This window comes from Lathyrus oleraceus, chromosome 5 (genome assembly GCF_024323335.1).
Source record: "Lathyrus oleraceus cultivar Zhongwan6 chromosome 5, CAAS_Psat_ZW6_1.0, whole genome shotgun sequence".
In the NCBI taxonomy this organism is placed as follows: domain Eukaryota; kingdom Viridiplantae; phylum Streptophyta; class Magnoliopsida; order Fabales; family Fabaceae; genus Lathyrus; species Lathyrus oleraceus.
Genome location: NC_066583.1, coordinates 74464205 through 74477113, shown reverse-complemented (window position 1 = coordinate 74477113; position 12909 = coordinate 74464205). Strand labels below are relative to the sequence as shown.

Below are 12909 nucleotides of genomic sequence, written 5' to 3'. Positions count from 1 at the left end.
TATATGAGATGGATGTACCCTGTTGAACGTTATATGAAAATATTAAAAGGGTACGTGAAGAACCGAAGTCGACCAGAAGGTTGTATGGTTGAAAGATACATTGTTGAAGAAGCGATTGAGTTTTGTACTGAATATTTGTCTAATGTTCAGTCAATCGGACTCCCCAAGTCTCAGCTTGTCGAAAAGAAAGAAGGAAAAAATCTAATTGGAAATAAAATCGTGGCAGTATCAAGGGTCGAACGGGATCAAGTGCATTTGTATGTTCTGCACAATGAGAATGAGGTTGAGCCGTATGTTGAAATTCACAAGGATGTTCTCCGAGGTTTAAATCCCAATAGAAATGAAAATTGGATAGTACGAGAGCACAATCGATGTTTTATACCTTGGTTTAAGGATCATATTTATTCAAAGTATTATTCAGATCCCGCTTCAATAACAGAAAGGTTGAGATGCTTAGCATATGGTCCAAGTTTCCATGTTTTTTCTTATAGCGCATACGCGATTAATGGATACACATTTTATACCAAAGAACAAGATGATAAAAGTACTATGCAGAATAGTGGTGTCACCGTGGTAGCTGAAGCAATGCACATATCAAGTGTGAAGGACTTAAACCCCAAATTTGCAAATCTGTCGTATTTTGGTGTTATCGAGCGCATTTGGGTGTTTGATTATGAGAAGTTTCAGATTCCTATATTTGGTTGCAAGTGGGTTGAAAATAATAACGGCATTCGAATGGATAAGTCAGGATTTTTGCAAGTGGATCTTAATAGGGTGGGATACAAAGATGAGTCTTTTATTCTAGCCTCTCAAGCTAGACAAGTGTTCTATGTCAATGATCCGAAAAGTACGAAATGGTCTATAGTTCTTTTTTCCAACAAAGTAATTGATGAAAACACTGGAGATCAAGGTGATATTGATGTTGAGATTGAATCGTTTACCAGAAATGATCAAGATGAGAATATTATATCAAATGATTCATATATTAGAAATGATCATAATGAGGGTATTTGGATCAATCCAACCGTCCGTGTTGTTAAGAGACATGTAGAACATATTCCAACCAAGAAAAGAAAGAGAACTTAGTGAAAAAGGTACAGGTCAAATGATTTTAATTGTTTTCTTTATTACAGGTAAAATGACTTTTATGATTTTAATTGTTTTTACATTTGTCATCTGATTTTAATTGTTTTCTTTTTTACAGGTAAAATGATGATGCTGGATATTTGTTTAGATGGAGATGCTCTATTGTCGTCAAGCCTCATTCGCGTAGATGATGATGCTGGATATTTGAAAGTATCCCTCTACGACAATGGAACATGTCCATCTAAACATATATCAATTCTATCTTCAAAAGATAAGGGTTCAATGTTGGCAAGTTACATTGGTTTCCTTGTTCGACAACATATTCCGATTACATGTGATAATTGGAGAAGTCCGGACTTGAAGGTTGGCAAAGAAAAAATATGGTTGGAGATACAGGTACTTACCATATATTGTTATATGTTTTTTGTTGCATCAACTTTGCAGCCCTGTATTGTAGGCAGAATTTAGGACTTCTCAAAGGTGATTTCTTGTTACTTTGTCGTTCATAAAATACACCACTAAATTCTATGCGTTTAATTTTTAATTTTTTTTCATCAGGCTTGTCTCAATAGAGGATGGGTATCTACCTAAAGTTACTTTTGTAGTGGTCCAAAAGAGACATCACACCCGTCTCTTTCCTGTCAACCCCAAAGAGACCGATAGAAGTGGAAATATTATGCCAGGTTTTTTCAATATATTTCTCAACGCAGCTGGTATATATTATCATTTGAATTTATCACTTTTTGCTGATTTTGTTGTTCTAAATTGTCAAAGGAACCGTGGTAGACACCATCATTTGTCACCCTAGGGAATTTGATTTTTACCTTAACAGCCATGCAGGAATTCAGGTAATATTAGCTATGTCATTTAACTTTATGTCATTGTTTACTATTTGTTGCTCAATCGCCTTTTGACAGTTCTGTGTTATTTGCATTTGGACGTGTTCTTTTTGCAGGGGACTACTTATGCTGCCATCTGTTGTTTTGGTTGAGCCTTATTTTGTATGGATGTGCGATAGAACTACTAGACAGCTTTTGGATATACAGAACATGTTTGCCACCATGGGTGGATGGGCGTTTTTGTTTAGTATTGGTTAGAACTACTAGACAGCTTTTGGATACAGTGGTCACTGGGTGTTGGTTGCTATGTTTTATTCTCTTAATTGTAGTACTTTGAGAATATGTTGTTGTATATTGTTGATCAAAGAATCATATATTAATGTTGTATATATGGAGGATTAATGTTGTATATAAATGGATTCATGTTGTATATATCAATGGATTAATGGTGTATAACATTGGATTAAAGGATGAAATCAATATGAATTTTACACTTTTGCAGCATGCGAACAGGTTACCAATTAAATATATATCCACTGTTTTTCAAACAAATTTTTTTAAAATAACTAACACTTTAGAGGGCGCTTTGTCCAGAAAGCGCCCTCTAAACACTTTACATTGACAACTTTAGAGGGCGCTTTTTCCTGAAAGCGCCCTCTAAACACTTTACATTGACAACTTTAGAGGGCGCTTTTTCCTGAAAGCGCCCTCTAAACACTTTACAATGACAACTTTAGAGGGCGCTTCTTCCTGAAAGCGCCCTCTAAACACTTTACATTGACAACTTTAGAGGGCGCTTTTTCTAGAAAGCGCCCTCTAAACACTTTACACTGACAACTTTAGAGGGCGCTTTTTCCAGAAAGCGCCCTTTAAGGTGTCCCTTTATGGACCACTCCAGAGGGCGCTTTTTTCTTAAAGCGCACTATAATGTGGCCACTTTAGACAGCGCTTTCTCCAGGAGAACAAAGCGCTGTCTTTACCTATGCCAGCGCCAGATTAGAGGGCGCTTAAAAGCGCTGTTATAGGCCAAAATAAGCGCCCTCTTTTCCCTTATTTGGCGTAGTGTTTACACATTTTTTATGTTTTAAAATAAATATTTTTTAGAATTCAATATAATATTTATTATTTTTTTCTACTACTATATTCCTATTTATTTACTTTCAATAAAATAAATATTCTAATTTTTTTAAAAAACAGCACAAATCTCAAATAAAACAATTATTACAAGAGGAGGGAGTAAAGAATTAGCACTAACAAATATGTTAAAAGAAGTGTATTTAAAATTTCCCAAATAAGAAAAAAAATGATAACTTTCCCTACAAAGGTAAACAGTTCTGCCCCCCACCATATTAATGAAGAAGCACTTAGTTCCTTGCTGAGTTACTAAAGGAAAAAGATTCTCATTCTCTCACTTACTAGTACGACTTACTTACTCATCACCCTGGTTAAGTTAAATGCAAAAAAGCACTTAACTCAAAAAGCACTTTCAACTTCATCTATCATAACTTTCTGACATCGGTTTCAACTTATATCTATTATCTTCCGTGTTTTAACTCAGCCCTTACTTTACTTTACTTTCTCGTACATTTCAACTCTTTCACTTTATGCTAACCTTTCTCTCTCTTGATGGAAGTGTTTCTGAGAAGTGAAAACTTCAGCATGCGTTTTCTTGTTGCTGTTGCGTTTTTAGTGTCTTGTGTGAGTGGAATCGGCGTAAACTGGGGTACTCAATGTACGCATCTTTTGTCACCTACCACGGTTGTGAGAATGCTGAAAGATAACGGGATTCAGAAGGTGAAGCTGTTTGATGCTGATCCGAATATCTTAGACGCTCTTAAGAAATCTGGTATTCAAGTTATGGTGGGGATTCCAAATGACATGCTTTATACACTTGCTAATAGTGTTCAAGCTGCTGAAAAATGGGTTTCCAAGAATGTTTCTGCTCATGTTTCTTCTGGAGGTGTTGACATTAGGTACTGTATTATACACTCTCTCTCTCTCTCTCTATTTGGATTTTTAGGGTTTTGTTTGTAGTGTGCATCAACTTGGAATTTTAATGCTCTATTAGATTTATGTAACATGCTTAATATGAAGAGATGCAAAGTAGGAAATGCCAGAAATAGTTTTGTTGCTATTTCTGCTTTTGAGTGGTTCATTTATGATATACAAGTTAATGATTGTTTTTTTTTTGTTGGTATCTATTCATGTTAGTATGATATTGGCAAAAGATAAAACTAAGTTGAGATGCGAGATTCGAATTGAGTATATGTAGTTAGAGTTAGGGCTGTCTTTGAGGGCATGCAAGGCGGACTATTCTACTGCACATGACCCAAAATTTATCTGTAGCTAAGTAGGGTCTCAAAATGTATGTTACGGTTAAATTGTGGTTAAATAGGCTTATGTTAATTTTGTCATGGTTAAACTGTGATTAATCTAGATGGGGTGTCAAAAAACTTGAGACGGCTTTGAATGTAGTGTTTACCACAAGTTGTATTTAATAATTTCTACTTGTTTATGATGTTGAGATTGAGAAGTTATCTGATCTCTCGTTGCCAAGCAATGTATGTTGCAGATATCAGTTTTTGATTTGATTATTCTTCTGGTTTGGTTACTTATCTTGGGTATTAGAGGGTTTTGTTATGTACTATTATGTTTTGAGGATTGTGGAGATGTTCGGTGTTGGAAGAAAACACTGCAACCAAAACAGAAGAGGGTTTCAGTGAATGGAAATTATGTGTTCTTACTATATATGTTTGTAATGGAGTATGCAATGAATTGCATTAGATTTTGGGGTTCAACTAGTGTTTTGTCATGGTCCGAAGAGTCTTTCTACCTTTTCCTCATTCTTTGTGAAGACAGTTGAATCTCTCATCTTCCAATACGTAATATACATGAAAGCTTCGCTTACTGACAATGTACTTCAAATGAATATGTCCCTTGCTTGTTTTTATTATATACCAATTTTCTCAATTTTCATGTTCATCTATGTATGTAAACAAACTAAAGTTCAAATATTGGAAACTAATATCACTCTTTATTGATACGTAGCCTGACAAATACCTGGCAGAAGATGAAACGCCAGTTATATTGTTGTTTGTTATTCATATGTAGTCCTTTCTGTTTGAGCGAACTTGTTATGGACCTATGTTGTGTGTTTCACTGTTTCTTATGTGCATCTTCATTTGTCTATGTCTGTGTGTGCTTGTGTGCGTCCATATATTGCTAGAGATGGAGAATATAAGAATAAGCAGTCCCTGTGTATCAAATTTTTGTTACATTATCGCTTAGGCTTCTCTTTCTTCTAAAAAATAAGTTTACTAATTCATTTATGATCATTTGAAAATGTTGGCTGATCCACGTAGCTGAGTCCCACATAGCGGGCACAGAACAGAATCACAGGTGTTGAAAACTTTTGTCAATCATGTGCTCTGAACTGATTATATCCACACGAAATTCAAATTTTGTTGTAAATAGTATGTTGTTAGAACTCATAGGAAATAGATTAGAGTATTTGCTCTCTCTAACCTTAGAATTTAGAAATATTGTTATGCTGATTCTGTCAGAGGATTTAAGTGTAACTTATTCGTTGTGTATAATGTTGTGTTACTTTATTTTCCTGCTATTATGTTTGACAACACTGATTGTAAAATCAACAACTACATTCTACGTTTTGCCACTTCTATAGTATTTTATTTTCTATTCACATTTATCTCTTGTGGTTTTTACAAGGTATGTTGCGGTAGGGAATGAACCATTTCTGTCAACATACAATGGCACTTTTGAAGCCACTACGCTCCCAGCTCTGCAAAACATCCAGGCAGCTCTTACAAAAGCCGGTTTGAGTACTCGAGTCAAAGTTACCGTCCCATTAAACGCGGATGTGTATATAAGCTCAACAAATAACCCATCCGACGGTGATTTCAGGCCGGATATCAACAACCTCATGCTGCAGATAGTCAAGTTCTTGAGCGACAACGGAGCTCCTTTTACCGTAAACATATATCCTTTTATCAGTCTCTACTTGGATCCCAGCTTCCCTGTCGATTATGCTTTTTTCAACGGCTTTCAATCTGCTATAAATGACAATGGAAAGATCTATGACAACGTGTTTGATGCTAACCATGATACACTAGTATGGGCACTGCAGAAACACGGTTTCGGAAACTTGCCTATAATTGTCGGGGAAATTGGGTGGCCAACCGATGGAGACAGAAATGCAAATCTTCAAAGTGCTCAACGCTTTAACCAAGGTTTTATGTCGAGGTATGTTTCCGGTAAGGGGACACCGATGAGGCCTAATCCTATAGATGCCTACTTGTTTAGCTTCATAGATGAAGATAATAAGAGCATTCAGCCCGGGAACTTCGAACGCCACTGGGGGTTATTTTACTTAGACGGACAGCCCAAGTACCAACTTAATCTCGGAACAGGCCGGGCGAATGGATTGGTGGCAGCTAGCGGCGTCGAACATTTGGAGAAAAAGTGGTGTGTGTTGAAACCATCAGCAAACCTTAATAGTGATCAATTGGCACCAAGTGTGTCATATGCCTGTCAAAATGCAGATTGTACAAGTCTTGGGTATGGAACATCATGTGGTAATTTGGATGTAAAAGGAAATATCTCTTATGCATTTAACAGCTATTACCAAGTGAATGACCAAATGGATAGTGCATGCAAATTTCCTGGACTTTCCATGATCACTGATAAAGATCCTTCATTTGGAACTTGCAAATTTAGAATCATGATTCAGACAGATTCTGCTGAGCTAAATGCTATGGTTGGATCAACAACAACAGTACTCATGGCTTTGGTTGTTTTACTGTTGTGTAATGTTTCATTTTGATATGCTTGTTTTTTTTTTTAATTTATTATTTTTGGATGACTTAATGTGCATTACAAATTCTCAGTATGTATGGGTTTAACCGGTGTAAAAAAGCACTTGTAGCAGATGAAAGAAGATTAAAAATGTTTTTCTTGGGCATTAAATTTCTAATTGTATTAGTAATGGAATATGCAATGATTTTCATGGTCCAATGATTCTGGATTGTTAAGATATGGAATTGCGAACTACATTTTTCATAATGAAAGAAAGAGAACAATACATGAAAATGGAAAAACTCTTACGCTATGTTTGGGTTAATGAAACATAACGGAGCGGAATGGAACATGATGGAGCGGGAAGAAGCGGAACGGAATGGAATATAGATGTCCCTCCATTGTTTGATTATTTTATTAAAAATGTCTAATTTCATCGCATATATTTCAAATTGGATGGAAAAAAAATAGAGATTTAGATGAAATGAATTTCATCATATTCCATTTCATTTCATCCATTATTTATAAATTCAAACAATGGAATCTCATTAGTTCTCACTCAACTCCATTCCATCTCATACCACCATTCCAAACATACCCTTAGATTCTAGAATTCGAACGCATCCCAACCCATTATCCCCGAATCATCTCAGAATTAAGGGAAAATAAAGTCTAAAAAAATGGATTTCAAAATTCTTGCTCTATCTTTCTCTCTTCCTTGTCTTTAATTTCTCAAATATGAATCACTTGAAATAGAGTTCATGTCTATTCCTACTCTAAGATTTTCCAATCTTTCTCCTAACTTCTACTCCAATTAATTCAAATCTTAGCACATCTCTCAACTTCTATTCTACTAAAGTCAAGTCAAAATCATTTATCTCTCACATTATATAAGTTTATCATTTTCTTACTTTTTTATTTTATTTTATTTAAGATGCATGCATTTCCTAAAATCACTATCGTTATACTAAATTAGGTAAATCTATGCAATAAAGTTGTTATATTTATTTTGTCCTAATTATATTTGGTAGGAATTTCGAACATCTGAGGCGGCACATGGTTTGTAATGGTCTATTTCTATTTTTGTTTTCTAATATTGTGTAGTTTAGATTTTAAAATCCAAAACCTTAGTATGAATAACAAAATTTGGATTTCTTTGTTTTATAGACTATTTCGAATTTTGATATGCTAGTATATTGTTTTCGTTTCGTTGATTATGATATGCATTTTATTGTTTGATTTTAGGGGGGAAAATTGGCTGACAACCAATACAGATTAGGACATAGAAGAGTGTTCCAACATGCCTAAGTGCGCAGTAAGAAAGCTAGACCCTCGTGACCGGCGGTTGGAGAATCGTCCTTTGTTGCTGAGGGATCTTCTTCTCAGGCTTCGGCTTATCACGAAGCCCTCGTTGCTCCAATACATGTTGTTGTACTCTACGTTGAATCTGATGTTGTCGTGTCTCATAATTTCCTCATACCTTTCACTACTACCTCTATATGCACATCATGCTGCTAGGCATGTGTGGGAGGGAGGAGTAACATAAATAATTGAATTGCCAATGTTAAACATTTGCGTTATAATAATTGAATTGTTAAATCACTACTACAAAAACACATTTCCTAACACTGTATTAGTACGACCATTTAACCCACCGAAGTAATATATGTTTATTAGACGTCTTTTATTTTTTATTTGTAAATTACATATAACCATAATTCATAAAAACAATCATTGTGATATGTGAAGTAGTGACACGTTTCGAATTCCCACACCTACAATTTTATATTTTTTTACGTTAAAAAATGGTGTGTTCCCTTAATTTTTATTTATAAATAAAAATTAAATATTTTTCATCACAATCCATATAAAGGGAGTAATGACCCGGTCTAAGATAAGTAACTTTTGTTCTCACTTCGCGTTTGTTTCACAAGTAGAACCTAAAAATGCCAAAGAGGCCTTGATTGATGAATTTTGGCTAATGGCCATGCAAGAAGAGCTTAATCAATTTAAAAGAAATGACGTTTGGGAACTTGTCCCTCGTCCGCGAGATCATCATATCATAGGCACTAAGTGGGTTTTTAGAAACAAGCTTGATGAAAACGGAGTGATTACTAGGAACAAGGCACGCTTAGTAGCACAAGGATATAACCAAGAGGAGGGCATAGACTATGAGGAAACTTATGCTCCAGTTGCTCGCCTCGAAGCTATACGTCTTTTGCTTGCCTATGCGTGTTCTAAGGATTTTAAGCTTTACCAAATGGACGTAAAGAGTGCCTTTCTTAATGGTGTCATAAATGAAGAAGTATATGTGTCACAACCTCCCGGTTTTGAAAATGCTGAAAATCCAGATCATGTTTACAAATTAAAAAGAGCTTTGTATGGTCTTAAACAAGCCCCTCGGGTTTGGTATGAAAGGCTTAGCAAATTCCTAATTGATCATGGATATTCAAGAGGTAAAGTGGACAATACTCTCTTTATTAAACACAAAGGGAAGCACATTCTTTTAGTTCAAGTTTATGTCGACGATATCATATTTGGTTCAACTAACATACACTTGGTCGAAGAATTTTCTAAGGTTATGCAGGGTGAATTTGAGATGAGTCTAATGGGGGAGCTGAACTACTTCCTAGGACTGCAAATAAAGCAACTTGATGAGGGTACAGCAGTATGTCAAACAAAATACTGCAGAGAACTACTCAAGCGCTTTGGAATGAATGACTCAAAATCGATTGACACCCCAATGCCTACCAACGGAAATCTAGACAAGGATGAGCATGGTAAGTGTGTAGATGTCAAAAGGTTCAGAGGTATGATCGGATCTCTCTTGTATCTTTCTGCTTCTAGGCCTGACATCATGTTTAGTGTTTGTATGTGTGCACGCTATCAATCAAATCCTAAGGAATCGCACCTTAAAGCGGTAAAGCGCATATTTAGATACCTTCACGGAACACCTAAATATGGGCTTTGGTATTCCAAAGGAAGTGATTGTAGCTTAGTAGGGTACTCCGACTCTGATTTTGCTGGCTGCAAATCAGATAGGAAAAGCACAAGTGGCACATGTCACCTGTTTTCAAACTCCTTGGTCAGTTGGCATAGCAAAAAGCAAGTTTCTGTGGCTTTGTCAACTGCAGAGGCAGAATACGTTGCAGCCGGTAGTTGTTGCGCTCAGATTTTATGGCTGAAGCAGCAACTACAAGACTTCAACATTCAACTCAAACGTATTCCTATCAAATGTGACAACACTAGTGCCATAAACCTTACTAAAAACCCTGTTTTACACTCACGCACTAAACACATAGAGATTAGACATCATTTCCTTCGTGATCATGTTGAAAAAGAAGACGTTGTCTTTGAGCACGTTGATTCCAAAAATCAGCTCGCTGATATTTTCACTAAACCATTGGCAACGGAACCTTTCTTCAACATTCGTCGCGAATTGGGAATCTTAGATCTTTCTCAATTGATGTCATAAGCATGTTATCTCTTAATTATATTATGCCTCACCATGGTTAATAAGAGCTGTTTTAGATTTCAATTATCCATCACACGAGTTCTCCAACAGAGGTAATATCAATCCTTTCTACAATTTTCTTATTGCTAAGTGATTGTGTATGTTACATCAAATGTTCTTACTCTAGTTGACACAAAATTTGATTGCATATACTCCTGTCCATATTGTGTGCACACTAATAAATTGACTTCTGAATCTCTGTTGAGCATAATCATCATGACAGTGCATAATGCATATTCATACTGCATTAAAATTCATTAAAAACTGGTTCAGCATCAGTATGCATCGACACAAACAAAGCCTGCATCGATCCATATATTCAAAAATTTCAATTTTTTTAAAACTGCTTCAGGATGTATCGATGCATCCATCGCATGTATCGATACACAGGGCAATTGTAAACACTTGGCATCGATGCATCCATCGCATGTATCGACACACATGACATTTTTGAATACTAGGCATCGACGCATGACTATCTGCATCGATACATACTGATGCTATCTGAATTAAATGCAATTTCTTTCTCTCTCATGCATCGACACATCAACCAATCATATCACCTCCTATCTCATTACTTCATCTCATCTGCCCTCAAAAACCCCAAAACCAGTGGCTAACCCTAATCCTCCTCATCTTCACTCTCTCTCACAAACTTGGTAAAACCCTAAATCTCACATCACCATGCCTCCACGCACTATTCCAGCCAGAGCCAAAGGAAAAGGAAAGGGAAAGGAAGCAGCCGGTACTTCTCAGCAACCACCAGATGTTCCTTCAAATGCCTTAGACATTCTTCATCCTGCCATTACTGCTGAATTTGAGGAATCCTTCAAAGCCAGGTAGAGGCTATATGTTCCGGTGTTCTATCGGAGTCAGAACATATACCTTTGAAGCCGCTGATTGGGAAACGGTATTTCAAATGCCGCTTCCGTCGATGGCTGTCAAGTCCTGGCATGACCTGCATTTTGATCCTGAATTTGACCTGAGGGAATTTACAACTTCTATCCTAAAGATTGACAGACCGTTGAGTGAGGACGAACACGTCACGTCAGCTCCAAAACTGTGGCTCTAGGGTATGCCTCTCAAATAATGAAAATTCTTAAGTTTTGGAAAGTTGCAATACCTATTGTGCCTCTCCTATCTCCATCGGCAGCTCAAGAGTTTGATTCTGCCACTCTATCGCATATGGGATATAGGTGGGACAAAGACCGCAAATGCTTCTATTTCTTCGAAAGAAAATCCAAAACCAGAATTTACAACTTTGATGTGCCTTCGGAACGCATCCATGTTGCTGAAGAACAACCTGATGAAGAAATGCAGGATGCACCTGAAACAGATGTGCCTCAAGCTGAGGCCAATACTGGGTGGGGTGAGTGGGTGCCACGAAGGTGGTCTCCCACCAACTACGTACCTGAACCTACAGCCCCTCCATTCTCCGGTGGTACTTCAGCCTCAACACCAAATGCGGACATCACTCACATGCTTCAACAGATGGAAATTGTCAACAAGGAACGCCATGAAGAAGCACGGTACTGGCATGTTCAACAATCTGAATGGCACAACGAGCATCGGGACTGGCATGATGAGCATACACGGATGTATCACAATCAACACGCTTGGCACCAAGACTTGGTTAAATGGCATCAGGTTTTCTACAACGAAATGTCCGGCTTTATGGATGATTGCCGTGAAAATCCTGGGATTATGGACAGCTTTAGAAGCATTGAAGTTCAGAATCGATTTAGGCAATACTCCTTCATGGGCCAAAATCCAGACAAAATGCCTCCTCCTCCGCCTCCGCCAAGCTACCGAGATCCTGACAGACATGATGAGGAGTCCTGTGGTGGCAACAATCCAAATTAACCCACCATCCTTGCATCTCACTGCATTTCATTTCATATTGCTCAAGTTTCATTTTGTTGCACAACATACGGTTTAGCTTATGTAACTCTTAAACTCGTCTGTACCTTTAAAATGCTTTTCAATTTCTGTTTATCTCTATTTGTTATTGCCCTTACCTTTTGAATGATTCTTTGTGAATGATTCTTTAACTTGCAGCTTCTTTCTTTGTGATTGATAGCCTATTATCCATTTTTGCCATGCCCTGCTACACTTTCTGCCTGATAACTATGTTTCTTCCTCTTTTTGATGTTGACAAAGGGGGAGAAAATGCAGATATGCACAAACTCAGGGGGAGTATCACACATCTTGCCAAGAATTTGCCATCATCAAAAAGGGGGAGTTTGTGAAAGAATTCTTTAACTTGAATTAACTTTTAATGATAGCAAATTGTGTGATCATCATCCAAATTAGTTGTGCATTGCATTACATGATATATTTGTGTTCTTACTTTGTCCTTCATCCCACTTTACTGTTGCATAAACATACATATAAATCTACATTGAAAATTCCCTTAAAATAACTATTAAAATGCATTTTATATCAGTATGTATCAATACATGAGCCTTTGCATCGATACATGTAACCTGTGATTAATCACAAAACAATTTCTGTTCAGTATGCATCGATGCATACGAGCCATGCATCAATACATGGAAGGCCAAAAACTCTATGTATCGATACACACGATTCCTGCATCGATACAGGACTACTTGAGACTGCATGTGCATCAATACATGAGCATTAAGCATCGAT

The 12909-nt window shown here is 36.8% G+C and overlaps 1 protein-coding gene across 1 annotated transcript; it reads left to right on the top strand.

Moving 5' to 3' along the window:
* Positions 1-3284: 3284 nt before the first annotated feature.
* Positions 3285-6901, top strand: LOC127085829 (glucan endo-1,3-beta-glucosidase 5). Its single transcript, XM_051026375.1, has 2 exons — positions 3285-3898; positions 5655-6901. The coding sequence occupies exons 1-2, from the start codon at positions 3552-3554 to the stop codon at positions 6766-6768; spliced, it is 1461 nt and encodes a 486-aa protein (XP_050882332.1). The 5' UTR covers positions 3285-3551; the 3' UTR covers positions 6769-6901.
* Positions 6902-12909: the final 6008 nt, after the last annotated feature.